Source organism: Salmo trutta, chromosome 3 (genome assembly GCF_901001165.1).
Source record: "Salmo trutta chromosome 3, fSalTru1.1, whole genome shotgun sequence".
Lineage (NCBI taxonomy): Eukaryota > Metazoa > Chordata > Actinopteri > Salmoniformes > Salmonidae > Salmo > Salmo trutta.
Window position 1 is genome coordinate 3,464,458 of NC_042959.1, and position 22,670 is coordinate 3,487,127.

The 22,670-nt window shown below is 50.9% G+C and overlaps 1 protein-coding gene across 2 annotated transcripts in view; it reads left to right on the forward strand.

Annotated features, from left to right (window-relative positions):
• ctnna1 (catenin (cadherin-associated protein), alpha 1) overlaps window positions 1-22,670 on the forward strand; it is a 212,327-nt gene that overhangs the window by 130,764 nt on the left and 58,893 nt on the right. For both annotated transcript variants that reach the window (XM_029720388.1, XM_029720389.1), the window contains exons 11-15: window positions 5,832-5,924; window positions 9,589-9,745; window positions 12,684-12,884; window positions 16,765-16,916; window positions 20,809-20,919. In XM_029720388.1, coding sequence (XP_029576248.1) covers window positions 5,832-5,924; window positions 9,589-9,745; window positions 12,684-12,884; window positions 16,765-16,916; window positions 20,809-20,919 — 714 coding nt within the window. The remainder of the gene's footprint in view (window positions 1-5,831; window positions 5,925-9,588; window positions 9,746-12,683; window positions 12,885-16,764; window positions 16,917-20,808; window positions 20,920-22,670) is intronic.

The window sequence follows — 22,670 nt, forward strand, 5'->3', positions numbered from 1 at the left end:
CTCCCTCTAACAGATGTGGCAGGTGAAAACAGTATGAAGCCTCATTAGGTTTGAAAATCATGGTGGAAGCTCATCAGGCTGGCTTTAACCTGGTCACTTCTTTCAGATCGTAGGGCTGGGGGGGACTAGGGGGGGGGAGGACGGGTTAGAGGGGCTAGAAGGGGGGGGAACATGGGCTAGAAGGGGGGTGCATAGGGTAGAGGGGGGAAGACAAGGAAGGGCAGAGGTGTGATGGAGAGCAGGCAAAGAGGAGATGTATTGAAGGCAGTCGATAGAGCCCTAGACATACCACGCTGCAGCAGACTACCGTAGTTTCCCTGCGGCAGACTACCGTAGTTTCCCTGCGGCAGACTACCGTAGTTTCCCTGCGGCAGACTACCGTAGTTTCCCTGCGGCAGACTACCGTAGTTTCCCTGCGGCGACTACCGTAGTTTCCCTGCGGCAGACTACCGTAGTTTCCCTGCGGCAGACTACCGTAGTTTCCCTGCGGCAGACTACCGTAGTTTCCCTGCGGCAGACTACCGTAGTTTCCCTGCGGCAGACTACCGTAGTTCCCTGCGGCAGACTACCGTAGTTTCCCTGCGGCAGACTACCGTAGTTTCCCTGCGGCAGACTACCGTAGTTTCCCTGCGGCAGACTACCGTAGTTTCCCTGCGGCAGACTACCGTAGTTTCCCTGCGGCAGACTACCGTAGTTTCCCTGCGGCAGACTACCGTAGTTTCCCTGCGGCAGACTACCGTAGTTTCCCTGCGGCAGACTACCGTAGTTTCCCTGCGGCAGACTACCGTAGTTTCCCTGCGGCAGACTACCGTAGTTCCCCTGCGGCAGACTACCGTAGTTCCCCTGCGGCAGACTACCGTAGTTCCCCTGCGGCAGACTACCGTAGTTCCCCGGTACCGTAGTTCCCCTGCGGCAGACCACCGTAGTGCCCCTGCATCCCGGTACCGTAGTTCCCCTGCACCACAGTGTGCAGCTAGACTGCCCGCTACCTCAATAGACCAGGCAGGAACACAGTGTAGGTGTTTACCGCACTAGTCAGCAGTACAGCCACCCAGCCAGACGACCAGTCACCCAGGCAACCAGACAGTAGCATGCTCACTAACCAGTAACCATAGAGATAATGTTCTAATTTAATGACGCGTCACCACTCGCTGTGTAGAAGGACTCATTTTAGTAATGTGACACTAGAGAATATGCTGAGTTATATGACTATAGAGAACCTCTGCTGTGTGTGTGTGTGTGTGTGTGTGTTTGTGTGTGTACGAGTCAACCAGTGGACATACTGTTGCATATGGCTACAGCCTATTGATTTTTTTGTTGGATGGCGATGCTGACACTGTACCATTTTAGATTTAAATATTAAAAGCTGGCACAATACCATACGTTTTAATTCTGGCCCATGTGACGTCGTCAAGTGTTTTCTGAATCGGTCCTAAACCCTGTAGACGGTGCTCTTGTCCCCCACTGCTCTTCTCTGATCCAGTTTATCTTTCTTATTGATAAGGGTTGACTGTTATTTACGCCGACTATCGATTAATCCACTCCCTGGGTGTTGATATTTAGGAATTGGGATGGTAACCTGTGTTTTTTTTTAAGCTAACTAACTACATGCTTTACGGCCGAGAGACAGGGTCCCCCCCCCCCTTCCTTTTACTCCCTTTTATAAATGAATTTAATCTACCAGAGTGAATTTAGAATGACAGAATATATCAACACCAGAATGTTTAGTGGAATAGAATTGATACAATTCTAAACCTGTTAGAACGTTAGTCCATTAAAGGGTTCTGTAATTTACTCTCCTTAACTGTGGCTGCTTGTTTGAAATTATAAGTGGCATTTCTGGAACCCAATTTATGGAATAGAATGATTTCTACTTTAGCAATGTAACCACTGATGCCCGTTTCTCCATTACCCCCCCCCTCCCACCATGTGTTAATTTAAACCGATGGATTTTACACTGAATCAACAGCAGGAGACCTGGTGCTTGGTCTGACCCATATGGCCATACAATCTGATGGGCGATATACGGCGCATTCGGAAAGTATTCAGACCCCTTCCCTTTTTCCACATTTTCTTACATTACAGCCTTATTCTAAAATGGATTAAATGAAATCTAAACAAAATACTCCATAATGACAAAGCAAAAACAGTAAAAATAAAATTGAACCAAATTTATTAAAACAAATACAGTATTCAGACCCTTTGCCATGAGACTTGAAATTGAGCTCAGGTGCATCCTGTTTCCATTGATCATCCTTGAGATGTTTCTACAACTTCATTGGAGTCCACCTGTGGTAAATTCAATTGATTGGACATGATTTGGAGAGGCACACACCTGTCTATGTAAGGTCCCACAGTTCACAGTGCATGTCAGAGCAAAAACCAAGCCATGAGGTTGAAGGAATTGTCCGTAGAGCTCCGAGACAGGATTGTGTCAAGGCACAGATCTGGGGAAGGGTACCAAGAAATGTCTGCAGCATTGAAGCTCCCCAAGAACAGTCTTTCTCTAAGTTAGGAACCACCAAGACTCTTCCTAGAGCTGGACGCTCGGCCATACTGAGCAATCGGGGGAGAAGGGCCTTGGTCAGGGAGGTGACCAAGAACCCAATAGTCACTCTAACAGAGCTCCAGAGTTCTCCTTCCAGAAGGACAACCATGTCTGCAGCACTCCACCAATCAGGCCTTTATGGTAGAGTGGCCAGATGGAAGCCACTCCTCAGTAAAAGTCACATGACAGCCCACTTGGAGTTTGCCAAAAGGCACCTAAAAGACTCTCAGACCACGAGAAACAAGATTCCCTTGTCTGATGAAACCAAGATTGAACTCTTTGGCCTGAAAGCCAAGCGTCACGACTGGAGGAAACCTGGCACCATCCCTACGGTGAAGCATGGTGGTGGCAGCATCCCTATGGTGAAGCATGGTGGTGGCTGGGAGACTAGTCAGGATCAAGAAAAAGATGAACGGAGCCAAGTACAGAGATCCTTGATGAAAACCTGCTCCAGAGTGCTTAGGACCTCAGACTGGGATGAAGGTTCACCTTCCAACAGGACAACGACCCTAAGCACACAGCCAAGACAATGCAGGAGTGGCTTTGGGACAAGTCTCAATGTCCTTGAGGGGCCCAGCCAGAGCCCGGACTTGAACCCGATCTAACATCTCTGGAGAGACTTGAAAATAGCTGTGCAGAGACTCTCCCCATCCAACCTGACGGAGCTTGAGAGGATCTGCAGGAAGAATGGGAGAAACTCCCCAAATACAGGTGTGCCAAGCTTGTAGCGTCATACCCAAGAAGACTTGAGGCTGTAATCGCTGCCAAAGGTGCTCAACAAAGTACTGAGTAAAGGGTCTGAATACTTATGTAAATATGATTTAAGTTTTTAAATTTTTTATACATTTGCAAACATTTCTGAAAACCTGTTTTTGCTTTGTCGTTATGGGGTGTTGTGATGTCGTTATGGGGTGTTGTGATGTCGTTATGGGGTGGTGCGATGTCGTTATGGGGTGGTGCGATGTCGTTATGGGGTGGTGCGATGTCGTTATGGGGTGGTGCGATGTCGTTATGGGGTGGTGCGATGTCGTTATGGGGTGGTGCGATGTCGTTATGGGGTGGTGCGATGTCGTTATGGGGTGGTGCGATGTCGTGATGGGGTGGTGCGATGTCGTGATGGGGTGGTGCGATGTCGTGATGGGGTGGTGCGATGTCGTGATGGGGTGGTGCGATGTCGTGATGGGGTGGTGCGATGTCGTGACGGGGTGTTGCGATGTCGTGACGGGGTGTTGCGATGTCGTGACGGGGTGTTGCGATGTCGTGGTGGGGTAAAAAAAACAATTTAATCATTTTTAGAATAAGTCTGTAACATAACAAAATGTGGAAAAAGTCAATCGGTCTGAATGCACTAAGTAGGTATGGGTATTCAGACCCGTTATTTAGGACGTAGGTATGGGTATTCAGACCCGTTATTTAGGACGTAGTTATGGGTATTCACACCCTTTATTTAGGACGTAGGTATGGGTATTCGGAGCCGTTATTTAGGACGTAGGTATGGGTATTCGGAGCCGTTATTTAGGACGTAGGTATGGGTATTCGGAGCCGTTATTTAGGACGTAGGTATGGGTATTCGGAGCCGTTATTTAGGACGTAGGTATGGGTATTCGGAGCCGTTATTTAGGACGTAGGTATGGGTATTCGGAGCCGTTATTTAGGACGTAGGTATGGGTATTCGGAGCCGTTATTTAGGACGTAGGTATGGGTATTCGGAGCCGTTATTTAGGACGTGTAGGTATGGGTATTCGGACCCGTTATTTAGGACGTGTAGGTATGGGTATTCGGACCCGTTATTTAGGACGTGTAGGTATGGGTATTCGGACCCTTTATTTAGGACGTGTAGGTATGGGTATTCGGAGCCGTTCTTTAGGACGTAGGTATGGGTATTCGGAGCCGTTCTTTAGGACGTAGGTATGGGTATTCGGAGCCGTTCTTTAGGACGTGTAGGTATGGGTATTCGGAGCCGTTCTTTAGGACGTGTAGGTATGGGTATTCGGAGCCGTTCTTTAGGACGTGTAGGTATGGGTATTCGGAGCCGTTATTTAGGACGTGTAGGTATGGGTATTCGGAGCCGTTATTTAGGACGTAGGTATGGGTATTCGGAGCCGTTATTTAGGACGTAGGTATGGGTATTCGGAGCCGTTATTTAGGACGTAGGTATGGGTATTCGGAGCCGTTATTTAGGACGTAGGTATGGGTATTCGGAGCCGTTATTTAGGACGTAGGTATGGGTATTCGGAGCCGTTATTTAGGATATGGGTATTCGGAGCCGTTATTTAGGACGTAGGTATGGGTATTCGGAGCCGTTATTCAGGACGTAGGTATGGGTATTCGGAGCCGTTATTTAGGACGTAGGTATGGGTATTCGGAGCCGTTATTTAGGACGTAGGTATGGGTATTCGGAGCCGTTATTTAGGACGTAGGTATGGGTATTCGGAGCCGTTATTTAGGACGTAGGTATGGGTATTCGGACCCGTTATTTAGGACGTAGGTATGGGTATTCGGACCCGTTATTTAGGACGTAGGTATGGGTATTCGGACCCGTTATTTAGGACGTAGGTATGGGTATTCGGACCCGTTATTTAGGACGTAGGTATGGGTATTCGCCCCTTATTTAGGACGTAGGTATGGGTATTCAGACCCTTGCTCTCCTGCTCTGTGTCATCGGTGAGTTTTATATTGAAGGGGGTTATGGTGGAGGGAGGGAGGTTCCCCCTCTGATAGAGACACATTTACTGTGCCAGATTCCAGACCAGCTAACGTACCGTACAACCACCAGAGATGTAGACCAGTCTAGTTGAGCATCCTGCTCTGTATCGTGTATAATAGAGACCGACAGGGAAACATGTCTGTTTCCCCGAGGGTTTTTTCTCCAGTTGTGGTATAAAAGTTAGTTTGTGGGGGGAAGTCTTACATTTGATTGTTATTTCTTAAAGATTATGTTTTTATAAATATATAGCTCCATTATATTTTCTACACACTTTATATCAGGTTTTAGTCTTAAGTTTACACTGAACACGTTTTACTGTCTCCCCCCCACCCACAAAATAAATGTAAATTATGTATTTTTAGGAGTGGTGGCAAAGATTCCTCTGCTAAATTTCTATAGGGGAACCACTGACCATGCGGTCTGTGATTGTGGGTGGGATTGTGTTGTCTGTTTGTTTACTAGGTACGCTACGTGCTGTGTACTGTACAATCAGAAGCTGACTGTCTGTGTGAGACATGTCTACAGTGCTGTGAAGTGTGTATGTAGGTGTGAGTCTGACTGTCGGTCTGTCTCTAGGTGGCCAACCTGGCCTGCTCCATCTCTAATAATGAAGAGGGAGTCAAGCTGGTCCGTATGGCTGCTTCCCAGCTGGAGACACTCTGCCCCCAGGTACCTGCCGGTCTCTACCCACTCACTCTCCTTTCTCACTCTCCTTTCTCTCTCTCGCTCTCCTTTCTCTCGCTCTCCTTTCTCTCTCTCTCGCTCTCCTTTCTCTCTCTCTCGCTCTCCTTTCTCTCTCTCTCGCTCTCCTTTCTCTCTCTCTCGCTCTCCTTTCTCGCTCTCCTTTCTCTCTCTCGCTCTCCTTTCTCTCTCTCGCTCTCCTTTCTCTCGCTCTCCTTTCTCTCTCTCTCGCTCTCCTTTCTCTCGCTCTCCTTTCTCTCGCTCTCCTTTCTCTCGCTCTCCTTTCTCTCGCTCTCCTTTCTCTCTCTCTCGCTCTCCTTTCTCTCGCTCTCCTTTCTCTCGCTCTCCTTTCTCTCTCGCTCTCCTTTCTCTCTCGCTCTCCTTTCTCTCTCGCTCTCCTTTCTCTCTCGCTCTCCTTTCTCTCTCGCTCTCCTTTCTCTCTCGCTCTCCTTTCTCTCTCGCTCTCCTTTCTCTCTCGCTCTCCTTTCTCTCTCGCTCTCCTTTCTCTCTCGCCCTCCTTTCTCTCTCGCCCTCCTTTCTCTCTCTCGCCCTCCTTTCTCTCTCTCGCCCTCCTTTCTCTCTCTCGCCCTCCTTTCTCTCTCTCGCCCTCCTTTCTCTCGCTCTCCTTTCTCTCGCTCTCCAGCTCTCCTTTCTCTCTCTCGCCCTCCTTTCTCTCTCTCGCCCTCCTTTCTCTCGCTCTCCTTTCTCTCGCTCTCCAGCTCTCCTTTCTCTCTCTCTCTCCAGCTCTCCTTTCTCTTTCTCTCTCCAGCTCTCCTCTCTCTCTCCAGCCCCATAGCCCTGTCAAGCTGCCAACACTTCACACACTTCACACTTCCAGCCCCCCCATTCCTACCCCATCCCTCTTCCCACATCCCTGCCAACACTTAACACCTTAGAGGCCCCTTCTCTCCCCTCAGCTGTGCCAGCCCTACAGCTAGCCAACCCCCCCAACCACACCAGCCTATAAGTCTACCAGTCATATTGCTGAAACTTCCAGTGCCTGGAGGCTAAGGGTTGGTTTGGGAATCATAGTTAGCTCTGCCGACCTTCATTTCCATCCGACCTACAGCCCTTCCTGCTCCCAGTTGAGACAGGATCTCATCTGACTTTCAGAAGCGCTCCCATTAACCAGATTGCCAAACGTTATGTCAAAATATTGAGTTTTGCATAGCAACTTTCATCATTACTGCCGTTAGGGACATTTACTTCCTCCCCAATATATCTGAATGAAATCCACCTTCAGCACCTCCAATAAAATCACTCATTACTGCCACGCACAGGTCAGCTGGTCCAGCAGCAGGACAGGTCGACTGGTCGGTCCAGCGGCAGGGCGGGCCGGTCCGGTCCAGCGGCAGGGCGGGCCGGTCCGGTCCAGTGGCAGGGCAGTATCCCGAAACTAAATAATTGATTTAAATTTGAATTCAGACCACCTTCGGAAGTCCATATGATGCGTAATGACAGTAATGATGATAGTTGGTGAGAACAGAACATATTTTGACATAACATTTGCAGAGCTGGTTTATGGGAATTTGAATTGAAGGATCCTGGGTGTCAGATGAGATCTCATCAGGTGCTGGTTCACCTTGGGGTGCTGGTTCACCTTGGGGTGCTGGTTCACCTTGGGGTGCTGGTTTACCTTGGGGTGCTGGTTCACCTTGGGGTGCTGGTTCACCTTGCCACCCCTCCTTACACTCCCAACGCTGTCAGTCCCTCATCCAGCTACACTGTTAACCCTGTCCTGAAATAGTTCTACAATTCTCCTGCTTAAATAGATGTACTAATATAGATGTAGTATTACATCTATATTCAGCCAAGCCTTGTCCCTCAAACCCTGTCCTGCCAACTCCTGTCTTCCCTACAGCCCGGACAACCCTCTCCTTACCAGTCTGCCTATCGCTCTCTCGCTCTCTCGCTCGCTCACTCACTCACTACGGATTCTTTAATCACCTAATGACTCCATTCATCCTCAGCCTGAATCTCACCACATGTATTACCCCAAGAAAACAAGCTGTTGCTCATTCACCCTTTTCCCAGTGAATCTCTCCTATTCATCAATTAGTGAATACTGTTGCCCAAACACAGTGGGTGGGGGGGGTAAACCCTGCCCAAACACAGTGGGTGGGGGGGTAAACCCTGCCCAAACACAGTGGGTGGGGGGGGTAAACCCTGCCCAAACACAGGGGGGGGGGGGGGGGGGGGTAAACCCTGCCCAAACACAGGGGGGGGGGGGGGGGTAAACCCTGCCCAAACACAGTGGGTGGGTGGTAAACCCTGCCCAAACACAGTGGGTGGGGGGTAAACCCTGCCCAAACACAGTGGGTGGGGGGGTGGGGGGTAAACCCTGCCCAAACACAGTGGGTGGGGGGGTGGGGGGTAAACCCTGCTCAGACACAGTGGGTGGGGGGGTAAACCCTGCCCAGACACAGTGGGTGGGGGGGTGGGGGGGTAAACCCTGCCCAGACACAGTGGGTGGGGGGGTAAACCCTGCCCAGACACAGTGGGTGGGGGGGGGTGGGGGGTAAACCCTGCCCAGACACAGTGGGTGGGGGGTAAACCCTGCCCAAACACAGTGGGTGGGGGGGTGGGGGGTAAACCCTGCCCAGACACAGTGGGTGGGGGGGTGGGGGGGTAAACCCTGCCCAGACACGGGGGGTGGGGGGTAAACCCTGCCCAAACACAATCAGCCCTATTCTAATGTTGTGACTGTGTTGGTGTCTCTCTCTCTGCGCGACTGTCTCTCGGTCTCTCTCTCTCTGCGCGACTGTCTCTCGGTCTCTCTCTCTCTGCGCGACTGTCTCGGTCTCTCTCTCTCTGCGCGACTGTCTCTCGGTCTCTCTCTCTCTGCGCGACTGTCTCTCGGGTCTCTCTCTGCGCGACTGTCTCTCGGGGTCTCTCTCTCTGCGCGACTGTCTCTCTCTCTGCGCGACTGTCTCTCTCTCTGCGCGACTGTCTCTCTCTCTGCGCGACTGTCTCTCTCTCTGCGCGACTGCCTCTCTCTCTGCGCGACTGCCTCTCTCTCTCTGCGCGACTGCCTCTCTCTCTGCGCGACTGTCTCTCTCTCTGCGCGACTGCCTCTCTCTCTGCGCGACTGCCTCTCTCTCTGCGCGACTGCCTCTCTCTCTGCGCGACTGCCTCTCTCTCTGCGCGACTGCCTCTCTCTCTGCGCGACTGCCTCTCTCTCTGCGCGACTGCCTCTCTCTCTGCGCGACTGCCTCTCTCTCTGCGCGACTGCCTCTCTCTCTGCGCGACTGCCTCTCTCTCTGCGCGACTGCCTCTCTCTCTGCGCGACTGCCTCTCTCTCTGCGCGACTGCCTCTCTCTCTGCGCGACTGCCTCTCTCTCTGCGCGACTGCCTCTCTCTCTGCGCGACTGCCTCTCTCTCTGCGCGACTGCCTCTCTCTCTGCGCGACTGCCTCTCTCTCTGCGCGACTGCCTCTCTCTCTGCGCGACTGCCTCTCTCTCTGCGCGACTGCCTCTCTCTCTGCGCGACTGCCTCTCTCTCTGCGCGACTGCCTCTCTCTCTGCGCGACTGCCTCTCTCTGCCGCTCGCTCTCTCTGTCTCTCTCTCGCTGTGTGTGTGGGTCTGATGGATAAGGAAGTGTCATGTTTGTAATTGACCTGCTGTAGTAATTGGTGTGATTGCTCTGTAACAGGTGATTAATGCTGCGCTGGCTCTAGCTGCCAAGCCCAACAGTAAGGTTGCTCAGGACAACATGGACCTCTTCAAAGACTCCTGGGAGAAACAGGTCCGCGTCCTCACTGACGCCGTCGATGACATCACCAGCATCGACGACTTCCTCTGTGTGTCTGGTGAGTGGGAAGGGGCAGAGCTTTCTTTTCCGGGTTCATGTAATTTACATGTCCATGCCTGTACATATTCACTTTGAGAATATTCATGTGTAATGAAAAGTGCTTTACAAATGTAATATTAATATATGGTCAAAGGTGGTTTTGTTCAACGTAGAATTTAGTCTCTGGTTGTATTGTCAAGAGTCTGATGCATGGCTCACGCCCAAGCGAAAGTGACTCTTTCCGTGTAGCAACTGTAAGCATCACCCCATTGTAGTTCTCCTGTTATCTGTCGACGCTAGAGAGGTGTAAACTGAAGCAGGAAGTGATCAGAGAGACCTATCAAATCCACCGTGAGGATGGAGTCCAGACATTAAAACAAAATGTATAGAACTTAAGGAATCAACTAAATGTATTGAAAATGAATTAATTAGCCCAAATTTATCATAAGACGTATGAGACAGACTGCGTAAGTGAATTGGTATTTTTCCTGCAACTTTCTGAAGAGCCAACGTGAACTCAACCCTCCTCCCCGTCGATGTGTGGTACTTGTAGATATGAACCTTCGCAAGGAATTAACTACAACGCAGCCTATACTGAGCTGGCAAAATGATAGGATCATCTTTCATCAATCCAGTTGGGTATTTGTTTAGCAAAAAAAAAAAAATAACTCCACTAAACGTTAGCCTCTTGCTAGGAGCACAATGTAACTATGTTTCTAAAAAATAATGTTCCTAGACCTCAAAATATGGTTTAGGCTTTGTTGTGGACTTATAACATCCCCTGAAGTTGTTTATCTATAAAGTGTGATTTGAGAGTGGGAAAAAAAATGTATTTTCCCCAATTTGGAGGAAAAATGGAATCGGGCAAAACAAATCTATAGGTTTTATAGGGTTCTACGAGTCTTCCTTGGGCACTGTAGCAAAACACTTTGCAATCAATAAAGCATTTGTTTTTGGACAAGTTCTGGTAGTGCCTCCCTGTTAGCGTCCATTAGGTTCCTAGTGAATTCACCTCTGGTGAGGAAGGAGTTTGTAGCTGTTCGACTGTTTGTCTGGCCTCCTGTCTGTAGTCTGTTTAATGTCTGGCCTCCTGTCTGTAGTCTGTTTAATGTCTGGCCTCCTGTCTGTAGTCTGTTTAATGTCTGGCCTCCTGTCTGTAGTCTGTTTAATGTCTGGCCTCCTGTCTGTAGTCTGTTTAATGTCTGGCCTCCTGTCTGTAGTCTGTTTAATGTCTGGCCTCCTGTCTGTAGTCTGTTTAATGTCTGGCCTCCTGTCTGTAGTCTGTTTAATGTCTGGCCTCCTGTCTGTAGTCTGTTTAATGTCTGGCCTCCTGTCTGTAGTCTGTTTAATGTCTGGCCTCCTGTCTGTAGTCTGTTTAATGTCTGGCCTCCTGTCTGTAGTCTGTTTAATGTCTGGCCTCCTGTCTGTAGTCTGTTTAATGTCTGGCCTCCTGTCTGTAGTCTGTTTAATGTCTGGCCTCCTGTCTGTAGTCTGTTTAATGTCTGGCCTCCTGTCTGTAGTCTGTTTAATGTCTGGCCTCCTGTCTGTAGTCTGTTTAATGACTGGCCTCCTGTCTGTAGTCTGTTAGACTGTTTAGATACATTTGCTCTTCAGCGTTTAAGAGCGCTTTGGGCGTAGACGGGGGGGTTTTGGGCGTAGACGGGGGGGGTTTTGGGCGTAGACGGGGGGGGTTTTGGGCGTAGACGGGGGGGGGGTTTGGGCGTAGACGGGGGGGTTTTGGGCGTAGACGGGGGGGGGTTTTGGGCGTAGACGGGGGGGGTTTTGGGCGTAGACGGGGGGGGTTTTGGGCGTAGACGGAGAGGAGCAGTATTAGTCTTCTCTGAGAACAGGACCCATATGTAACACAGCCGCCTGATTGGCTTTCAGCCTCCGCCTAGACCTCCATACTCCGAAACAGCCAGACAGGAGCACTGAGGATGCTTCCCAAATAGCACCCTATTCCCTTAGTAGGGCACTACTTTAGACCAGAGCCTCTATGGAAGCTCAGACAGCTCTGGCCAAAACTAGTTCACTGTGTAGGGAAAGGGGTGGTATTTGGGTCTGCTGGGTGCTGAGATAATTGACATCCTGTCATGTTGCGACTATTTTACTCGTATGTGCGTCATTATATTTTTCTGTCGTTTTTATTTACGAGCACCAGTACGCCTTGAAAAATTAAGTATTCTAGCGTCAATTTCTCATATGTTCCTTGTTCTCCTAAATGTCTTTGTGAGCCTACATTTTTCAACTTAGACGTGCTCCTTGTTAAAACAAACAGGTCAGTGTGGAGCCATATATATATGACGAGGGTTCAATCTGCTGATCTTGTCAGTTTGTGATGAAGCGTTGAGCTTGCTGGGCCTTAAACAATAAGCACAGTGACTCCTCTCACCTCCCGAACCAAGGACACGCTCTGACGAGGCCCAAATGGCAGCCCTATGGTGGGTAGTGCACTATGTAAGGAACGAGGTTCCATTTGGGACTCAACCAGACTGGTTGGTTGCTTTACGCAGAGAGACATAAGTAAGCTGAGAGGATGGCTCTTCCATTAATAAGGAGTCTAGCTGTTTGTCCCCGTGTTAATCCAGGTACGACGCTAACACATCGGCCATGAAGGATGAAGATTTCCCGCTTTTAAACACCGCTCTGTTACCCACAGACGCTGCCTGTCTCACAGGTCCGTGTCCTTGTTTCGGGAGTGTGTAGGTAAACAAACATATACCTATAATCTTATCTGGCATGAAGAGGGAGAAAGCAGCTCGTCTGGAAGACTGTCCTGTAAAACAGATAGTTTCCGTAGGATCGTCAGCGAGCTACAGAGTTTACCCCATGACACTTTCTGATTCCTCTGCTGTTTGTTCTGGAGGACTAGAGATTCAGAACCCAGTTTCTGTCAAGCAACGTGGTTCTAGTAGTCTCTATATGAATAAACACGTTGGTTGATTCTTGCCTTCCAGAGAACCACATTCTGGAGGATGTGAACAAGTGTGTGATAGCGCTGCAGGAGAAGGATGTGGACGGACTGGACCGTACGGCCGGCGCCATCCGTGGCCGCGCTGCCCGAGTGGTCCATGTGGTCACATGTGAGATGGACAATTATGAGCCTGGAGTCTACACAGAGAAGGTTCTGGAGGCCACCAAGCTACTCACTAACACAGGTAACATCTCTCTCTCTGTTCTCTCTGTCTATACCAGGGGGTTGAGTCCCAACTCCTTTATAGTGCAGTACTTTTTTTAATTGTATTTTTTTTTTTAAAGAGAGTGGACTCCATATTCTATGGGCAGGTAGTCTAGTGGTTAGAGTGTAGGGGCGGCAGGTAGCCTAGTGGTTAGAGTGTAGAGGCGGCAGGTAGCCTAGTGGTTAGAGTGTAGGGGCGGCAGGTAGCCTAGTGGTTAGAGTGTAGAGGTGGCAGGTAGTCTAGTGGTTAGAGTGTAGAGGAGGCAGGTAGCCTAGTGGTTAGAGTGTAGAGGAGGCAGGTAGCCTAGTGGTTAGAGTGTAGGGGCGGCAGGTAGCCTAGTGGTTAGAGTGTAGAGGAGGCAGGTAGCCTAGTGGTTAGAGTGTAGGGGCGGCAGGTAGCCTAGTGGTTAGAGTGTAGAGGAGGCAGGTAGTCTAGTGGTTAGAGTGTAGGGGAGGCAGGTAGTCTAGTGGTTAGAGTGTAGAGGAGGCAGGTAGTCTAGTGGTTAGAGTGTAGAGGAGGCAGGTAGTCTAGGGGTTAGAGTGTAGAGGAGGCAGGTAGTCTAGTGGTTAGAGTGTAGAGGAGGCAGGTAGTCTAGTGGTTAGAGTGTAGAGGAGGCAGGTAGCCTAGTGGTTAGAGTGTAGAGGAGGCAGGTAGCCTAGTGGTTAGAGTGTAGAGGAGGCAGGTAGTCTAGTGGTTAGTGTAGAGGCGGCAGGTAGCCTAGTGGTTAGAGTGGAGGGGCGGCAGGTAGCCTAGTTGTTAGAGTGTAGAGGCGGCAGGTAGCCTAGTGGTTAGAGTGTAGAGGAGGCAGGTAGCCTAGTGGTTAGAGTGTAGAGGAGGCAAGTAGTCTAGTGGTTAGAGTGTAGAGGCGGCAGGTGGCCTAGTGGTTAGAGTGTAGAGGAGGCAGGTAGCCTAGTGGTTAGAGTGTAGAGGAGGCAGGTAGCCTAGTGGTTAGAGTGTAGAGGAGGCAGGTAGCCTAGTGGTTAGAGTGTAGAGGAGGCAGGTAGCCAAGTGGTTAGAGTGTAGAGGAGGCAGGTAGCCAAGTGGTTAGAGTGTAGAGGAGGCAGGTAGTCTAGTGGTTAGAGTGTAGAGGAGGCAGGTAGTCTAGTGGTTAGAGTGTAGAGGAGGCAGGTAGTCTAGTGGTTAGAGTGTAGAGGAGGCAGGTAGCCAAGTGGTTAGAGTGTAGAGGAGGCAGGTAGTCTAGTGGTTAGAGTGTAGAGGGAGGCAGGTAGCCTAGTGGTTAGAGTGTAGAGGAGGCAGGTAGCCAAGTGGTTAGAGTGTAGAGGAGGCAGGTAGTCTAGTGGTTAGAGTGTAGAGGAGGCAGGTAGTCTAGTGGTTAGAGTGTAGAGGAGGCAGGTAGTCTAGTGGTTAGAGTGTAGAGGAGGCAGGTAGCCTAGTGGTTAGAGTGTAGAGGAGGCAGGTAGCCTAGTGGTTAGAGTGTAGAGGAGGCAGGTAGCCTAGTGGTTAGAGTGTAGAGGTGGCAGGTAGCCTAGTGGTTAGAGTGTAGGGGCGGCAGGTAGCCTAGTGGTTAGAGTGTAGAGGAGGCAGGTAGTCTAGTGGTTAGAGTGTAGAGGAGGCAAGTAGCCTAGTGGTTAGAGTGTAGAGGAGGCAGGTAGTCTAGTGGTTAGAGTGTAGAGGAGGCAGGTAGTCTAGTGGTTAGAGTGTAGAGGAGGCAGGTAGTCTAGTGGTTAGAGTGTAGAGGCGGCAGGTAGTCTAGTGGTTAGAGTGTAGAGGAGGCAGGTAGCCTAGTGGTTAGAGTGTAGAGGAGGCAGGTAGCCTAGTGGTTAGAGTGTAGAGGAGGCAGGTAGCCTAGTGGTTAGAGTGTAGAGGAGGCAGGTAGCCTAGTGGTTAGAGTGTAGAGGAGGCAGGTAGTCTAGTGGTTAGAGTGTGGAGGAGGCAGGTAGCCTAGTGGTTAGAGTGTAGAGGCGGCAGGTAGTCTAGGGGTTAGAGTGTAGAGGAGGCAGGTAGCCTAGTGGTTAGAGCGTAGGGGCGGCAGGTAGCCTAGTGGTTAGAGCGTAGGGGCGGCAGGTAGCCTAGTGGTTAGAGCGTGGAGGAGGCAGGTAGCCTAGTGGTTAGAGCGTAGAGGAGGCAGGTAGCCAAGTGGTTAGAGTGTAGAGGAGGCAAGTAGCCTAGTGGTTAGAGTGTAGAGGAGGCAGGTAGTCTAGTGGTTAGAGTGTAGAGGAGGCAGGTAGCCATGTGGTTAGAGTGTAGAGGAGGCAGGTAGCCATGTGGTTAGAGTGTAGAGGAGGCAGGTAGCCTAGTGGTTAGAGTGTAGAGGCGGCAGGTAGCCTAGTGGTTAGAGTGTAGAGGCGGCAGGTAGCCTAGTGGTTAGAGTGTAGGGGCGGCAGGTAGCCTAGTGGTTAGAGTGTAGAGGAGGCAGGTAGCCTAGTGGTTAGAGTGTAGAGGAGGCAGGTAGCCTAGTGGTTAGAGTGTAGAGGAGGCAGGTAGCCTAGTGGTTAGAGTGTAGAGGCGGCAGGTAGCCTAGTGGTTAGAGTGTAGGGGCGGCAGGTAGTCTAGTGGTTAGAGTGTAGGGGCGGCAGGTAGTCTAGTGGTTAGAGTGTAGAGGAGGCAGGTAGTCTAGTGGTTAGAGTGTAGAGGAGGCAGGTAGTCTAGTGGTTAGAGTGTAGAGGAGGCAGGTAGCCTAGTGGTTAGAGTGTAGGGGGGGGCAGGTAGCCTAGTGGTTAGAGTGTAGAGGAGGCAGGTAGCCTAGTGGTTAGAGTGTAGAGGAGGCAGGTAGCCTAGTGGTTAGAGTGGAGGGGAGGCAGGTAGCCTAGTGGTTAGAGTGTAGAGGAGGCAGGTAGCCTAGTGGTTAGAGTGTAGAGGAGGCAGGTAGCCTAGTGGTTAGAGTGGAGGGGAGGCAGGTAGCCTAGTGGTTAGAGTGGAGGGGCGGCAGGTAGCCTAGTGGTTAGAGTGTAGAGGAGGCAGGTAGTCTAGTGGTTAGAGTGTAGAGGAGGCAGGTAGTCTAGTGGTTAGAGTGTAGAGGCGGCAGGTAGCCTAGTGGTTAGAGTGTAGAGGCGGCAGGTAGCCTAGTGGTTAGAGTGTAGAGGCGGCAGGTAGCCTAGTGGTTAGAGTGTAGAGGCGGCAGGTAGCCTAGTGGTTAGAGTGTAGAGGAGGCAGGTAGCCTAGTGGTTAGTGTAGGGACGGCAGGTAGCCTAGTGGTTAGAGTGGAGGGGCGGCAGGTAGCCTAGTGGTTAGTGACCAGGTTCGGGGAGGGCAGGTAGCCTAGTGGTTAGTAACCAGGGGCGGCAGGTAGCCTAGTGGTTAGTGACCAGGTTCGGGGTGGCAGGTAGCCTAGTGGTTAGTAACCAGGGGCGGCAGGTAGCCTAGTGGTTAGAGTGTAGGGGCGGCAGGTAGCCTAGTGGTTAGTAACCAGGTTCGGGGAGGCAGGTAGCCTAGTGGTTAGTGACCAGGTTCGGGGCGGCAGGTAGCCTAGTGGTTAGAGCGTTGGGCCAGTAACTGAACGGTTGTTAGATCAAATCCCTGAGCTGACAAGGTACAAATCTGTCATTCTGCCCCTGAACAAGGCAGTTAACCCACTGTTTCTAGGCCGTCATTGTAAATAAGAATTAGTTCTTAATTGACTTGCCTCGTTAAAGGACAAATACAAACGTATTCTGGATTAGGTAATGTGCTATGTTGGTGCTGCTGTTCACCCAGACCTCGCTGGAGATCACAGGTACTCAGCTTTCTGCTTTTGGTCTTTATGATCACTATGGAGCTGAGCTGTGGGCTGAGTAGCCTGTTGGTGACCAGTGTGGTGTTGGGATACATTGAGACCTGTCATTCTGCTGTTTTTCCTGTGTACAATAGATACAACATTACACATTTGATTGACATCCCTTGTTTCTGCCACCTCCTCCAGTCATGCCCAGGTTCACAGAGCAGGTGGAGGCAGCGGTAGAGGCTCTGAGTGCCAACCCCACTCTCCCTGTTGACGAGAACGAGTTCATCGACGCCTCTCGTCTGGTCTACGATGGAGTCCGTGACATCCGCAAGGCCGTGCTGATGATCAGGGTGAGTGTACACACTAGACACTACGTCGTGCACTATTTAATGAGCCCTAACTGTCATTTACTGCACTGTTGTCATAATCATGTGAGTCTACGGGCTATTTGTTACTCCTTCACTTAAATGGCTTATAGTCTTAACCATGAAAAATGGTTAAGACTATGATGAAGGACAAGGAAGACTGTCTCCAATCTTATCATAAACTATTAATGCAATATTGACAAGTTAACAGCAGTGGCACAAACACTATTTGAAGAATGCGTTAAAGAAAGCGTTAAAATCATATTTATATGTTGACCATGATACCCCCCCGTCACAGCAATAACCTGCTGCCAAAGAGAAACATTTCTGTACTCCCCCAGGTTTTGATACCAGCTGATGCAAATAGTGCACAGAGATGAGGGCTTTCATTAACATTCAATTTAGAGAACATTCAACACCTGTAGGCGGCTCTGGTCGCACCTGTAGGCGGCTCTGGTCGCACCTGTAGGGGGCTCTGGTCGCACCTGTAGGGGGCTCTGGTCGCACCTGTAGGGGGCTCTGGTCGCACCTGTAGGGGGCTCTGGTCGCACCTGTAGGGGGCTCTGGTCGCACCTGTAGGGGGCTCTGGTCGCACCTGTAGGGGGCTCTGGTCGCACCTGTAGGGGGCTCTGGTCGCACCTGTAGGGGGCTCTGGTCGCACCTGTAGGGGGCTCTGGTCGCACCTGTAGGGGGCTCTGGTCGCACCTGTAGGGGGCTCTGGTCGCACCTGTAGGGGGCTCTGGTCGCACCGTCATTACACGTCATTTAACGTTTGCAGTTTCCCATGGCAGGCTGCTGGGGAGGAGAGGAAGAAGACATTCCTCTGTGACTGCTGTAGCTGGCAGCACCGGGGCATTTGTTCCTCTGTGATTGCTGTAGCTGGCAGCACCGGGGCATTTGTTCCTCTGTGATTGCTGTAGCTGGCAGCACCGGGGCATTTGTTCCTCTGTGATTGCTGTAGCTGGCAGCACCGGGGCATTTGTTCCTCTGTGATTGCTGTAGCTGGCAGCACCGGGGCATTTGTTCCTCTGTGATTGCTGTAGCTGGCAGCACCGGGGCATTTGTTCCTCTGTGATTGCTGTAGCTGGCAGCACCGGGGCATTTGTTCCTCTGTGATTGCTGTAGCTGGCAGCACCGGGGCATTTGTTCCTCTGTGATTGCTGTAGCTGGCAGCACCGGGGCATTTGTTCCTCTGTGATTGCTGTAGCTGGCAGCACCGGGGCATTTGTTCCTCTGTGATTGCTGTAGCTGGCTGCACCGGGGCATTTGTTCCTCTGTGATTGCTGTAGCTGGCTGCACCGGGGCATTTGTTCCTCTGTGATTGCTGTAGCTGGCAGCACCGGGGCATTTGTTCCTCTGTGATTGCTGTAGCTGGCAGCACCGGGGCATTTGTTCCTCTGTGATTGCTGTAGCTGGCAGCACCGGGGCATTTGTTCCTCTGTGATTGCTGTAGCTGGCAGCACCGGGGCATTTGTTCCTCTGTGATTGCTGTAGCTGGCAGCACCGGGGCATTTGTTCCTCTGTGATTGCTGTAGCTGGCTGCACCGGGGCATTTGTTCCTCTGTGATTGCTGTAGCTGGCTGCACCGGGGCATTTGTTCCTCTGTGACTGTTGTAGCTGGCAGCACCGGGGCATTTGTTCCTCTGTGACTGCTGTAGCTGGCAGCACCGGGGCATTTGTTCCTCTGTGACTGTTGTAGCTGGCAGCACCGGGGCATTTGTTCCTCTGTGATTGCTGTAGCTGGCAGCACCGGGGCATTTGTTCCTCTGTGACTGTTGTAGCTGGCAGCACCGGGGCATTTGTTCCTCTGATTGCTGTAGCTGGCAGCACCGGGGCATTTGTTCCTCTGATTGCTGTAGCTGGCAGCACCGGGGCATTTGTTCCTCTGTGATTGCTGTAGCTGGCAGCACCGGGGCATTTGTTCCTCTGTGATTGCTGTAGCTGGCAGCACCGGGGCATTTGTTCCTCTGATTGCTGTAGCTGGCAGCACCGGGGCATTTGTTCCTCTGATTGCTGTAGCTGGCAGCACCGGGGCATTTGTTCCTCTGATTGCTGTAGCTGGCAGCACCGGGGCATTTGTTCCTCTGATTGCTGTAGCTGGCAGCACCGGGGCATTTGTTCCTCTGTGACTGTTGTAGCTGGCTGCACCGGGGCATTTGTTCCTCTGTGACTGCTGTAGCTGGCAGCACCGGGGCATTTGTTCCTCTGTGATTGCTGTAGCTGGCAGCACCGGGGCATTTGTTCCTCTGTGACTGCTGTAGCTGGCAGCACCGGGGCATTTGTTCCTCTGTGATTGCTGTAGCTGGCAGCACCGGGGCATTTGTTCCTCTGATTGCTGTAGCTGGCAGCACCGGGGCATTTGTTCCTCTGATTGCTGTAGCTGGCAGCACCGGGGCATTTGTTCCTCTGTGATTGCTGTAGCTGGCAGCACCGGGGCATTTGTTCCTCTGTGATTGCTGTAGCTGGCTGCACCGGGGCATTTGTTCCTCTGTGACTGCTGTAGCTGGCAGCACTGGGGCATTTGTTCCTCTGTGACTGCTGTAGCTGGCTACACCGGGGCATTTGTCATACATCACACTGCTCTAACAGCTTTTTACCACACAATATTTTCTAATTTAGTTCCCTCCCTTTCTCCTTCCCTGTTCCCTCCCTTTCTCCTCATTCCTCCTCTTACTACCCTGTTCGTTTCCTCTTCCCTCCCCCCTTTCCTTCCATCACCTCACAACTCTCTTCTCCCTCTCTTCTCCCTCTCTTCTCCCTCTCTTCTCCCTCTCTTCTCCCTCTCTTCTCCCTCTCTTCTCCCTCTCTTCTCCCTCTCTTCTCCCTCTCTCTCCTCCCTCTCTCTCCTCCCTCTCTCTTCTCCCTCTCTCTTCTCCCTCTCTCTTCTCCCTTCTCCCTCTCTCTTCTCCCTTCTCCCTCTCTCTTCTCCCTTCTCCCTCTCTCTTCTCCCTCTCTCTCCTCCCTCTCTCTTCTCCCTCTCTCTTCTCCCTCTCTCTTCTCCTTCTCCCTCTCTCTTCTCCCTTCTCCCTCTCTCTTCTCCCTTCTCCCTCTCTCTTCTCCCTTCTCCCTCTCTCTTCTCCTTCTCCCTCTCTCTTCTCCCTTCTCCCTCTCTCTTCTCCCTTCTCCCTCTCTCCCTCTCTTCTCCCTTCTCCCTCTCTCTTCTCCCTCTCTCTTCTCCCTCTCTCTCTCTCTCTCCCTCTCTCTTCTCCCTCTCTCTTCTCCCTCTCTCTTCTCCCTTCTCCCTCTCTCTTCTCCCTCTCTTCTCCCTCTCTCTTCTCCCTTCTCCCTCTCCCTCTCTCTTCTCCCTCTCTCTTCTCCCTCTCTCTTCTCCCTCTCTCTTCTCTCTTCTCCCTCTCTCTTCTCCCTTCTCCCTCTCTCTTCTCTCTTCTCCCTCTCTCTTCTCCCTTCTCCCTCTCCCTTCTCCCTCTCTCTTCTCCCTCTCTCTTCTCCCTCTCTCTTCTCCCTTCTCCCTCTCTCTTCTCCCTCTCTCTTCTCCCTCTCTCTTCTCCCTCTCTCTTCTCCCTCTCTCTTCTCCCTCTCTCTTCTCCCTCTCTCTTCTCTCTTCTCCCTCTCTCTTCTCCCTTCTCCCTCTCTCTTCTCCCTCTCTCTTCTCCCTCTCTTCTCTCTCTCTCCTCTCTTCTCCCTCTCTCTTCTCCCTTCTCCCTCTCCCTTCTCCTCTCTCTTCTCCCTCTCTCTTCTCCCTCTCTCTTCTCCCTCTCTCTTCTCCCTCTCTCTTCTCCCTTCTCCCTCTCTCTTCTCCCTTCTCCCTCTCTCTTCTCCCTCTCTCTTCTCCCTCTCTCTTCTCCCTCTCTCTTCTCCCTTCTCCCTCTCTCTTCTCTCTTCTCCCTCTCTCTTCTCCCTTCTCCCTCTCCTGTAGACTCCTGAAGAGCTGGATGACTCTGACTTTGAGACGGAGGACTTTGATGTTCGCAGCAGGACCAGTGTTCAGACAGAAGATGACCAGCTTATCGCAGGCCAGAGTGCCAGGGTGAGTCCACACACACACACACACACACACACACACACACACACACACCCTTCTCTTCCTCCACCCCTCTATAGGCCGTCTCAGTGGGTAATACACCTTGTTCACGCCAGGACTCCCTTGACCCCCTCTCTCATACTAGCCTGGACTCTCCATTCAGACAGACATGGTTACCCAGACTCCCCCTCTCTCATACTAGCCTGGACTCTCCATTCAGACAGACATGGTTACCCAGACTCCCCCTCTCTCATACTAGCTGGACTCTCCATTCAGACAGACATGGTTACCCAGACTCCCCCTCTCTCATACTAGCCTGGACTCTCCATTCAGACAGACATGGTTACCCAGACTCCCCCTCTCTCATACTAGCTGGACTCTCCATTCAGACAGACATGGTTACCCAGACTCCCCCTCTCTCATACTAGCTGGACTCTCCATTCAGACAGACATGGTTACCCAGACTCCCCCTCTCTCATACTAGCTGGACTCTCCATTCAGACAGACATGGTTACCCAGACTCCCCCTCTCTCATACTAGCTGGACTCTCCAGACAGACATGGTTACCCAGACTCCCCCTCTCTCATACTAGCCTGGACTCTCCATTCAGACAGACATGGTTACCCAGACTCCCCCTCTCTCATACTAGCTGCCAGGACAGATCTGACAACATGTAAGGGGAAGGGACAGGGAGTGAGTCGGGACTGGCTGTGATTTGTATTTTGCCAAGGCAGCAGCTACTCTGCCTGGCGTCCAGCAAAATTAAGGCAGTTTATACAGTTTTTAAAAACATTACAATACATTCAGAGACTGTGTGCCCTCAGGCCCCTACTCCACCACTACCACATATATACAGTACCAAATCATGTGTCTGGGCCTATGTTTGTGTTGCTTCACAGTTCCTGCTGTTCCATAAGATGTATTTTTGTTACTGCTTGCATCAGTTGAAGTCAGAAGTTTACATACACATTAGCCAAATACATTTAAAATCAGTTTTTCACAATTGCTGACATTGAATCCTAGTAAAACTTCCTTGTCTTAGCTCAGTTAGGATCACCACTTTATTTTAAGAATGTGAAATGTCAGAATAAGAGTAGAGAGAATGACTTATTTCAGCTTTTATTTCTTTCATCACATTCCCAGTGGGTCAGAAGTTTACATACACTCAATTTGTATTTGGTAGCATTGCCTTTTTGTTTAACTTGGGGCAAACGTTTCGGGTAGCCTTCCACAAGCTTCCCACACTAAGTTGGGTGAATTTTGGCCCATTCCTCCTGACAGAGCTGGTGTAACTGAGTCAGGTTTGTAGGCCTCTTTGCTCGCACACGTTTTTTCAGTTCTGCCCACACATTTTCTATAGGATTGATGTCAGAGCTTTGTGATGGCTATTCCAATATCTTGACTTTGTTGTCCTTAAGCCATTTTGCCACAGCTTTGGAAGTATGCTTGGGGTCATTGTCCTATTGGAAGACCCATTTGCTACCAAGCTTTAACTTCCTGACTGATGTCTTGAGATGTTGCTTCAATATATCCACTTAATTTTCCTGCCTCATGATGCCATCTATTTTGTGATGTGCACCAGTCCTTCCTGCAGCAAAGCACCCCCACAACATGATGCTGCCACCCCTGTGCTTCACGGTTGGGATGGTGTTCTTCGGCTTGCAAGCCTCCCCCTTTTTCCTCCAAACATAACGATGGTCATTATGGCCAAACAGTTATATTTTTCTTTCATCAGACCAGAGGACATTTCTCCAAAA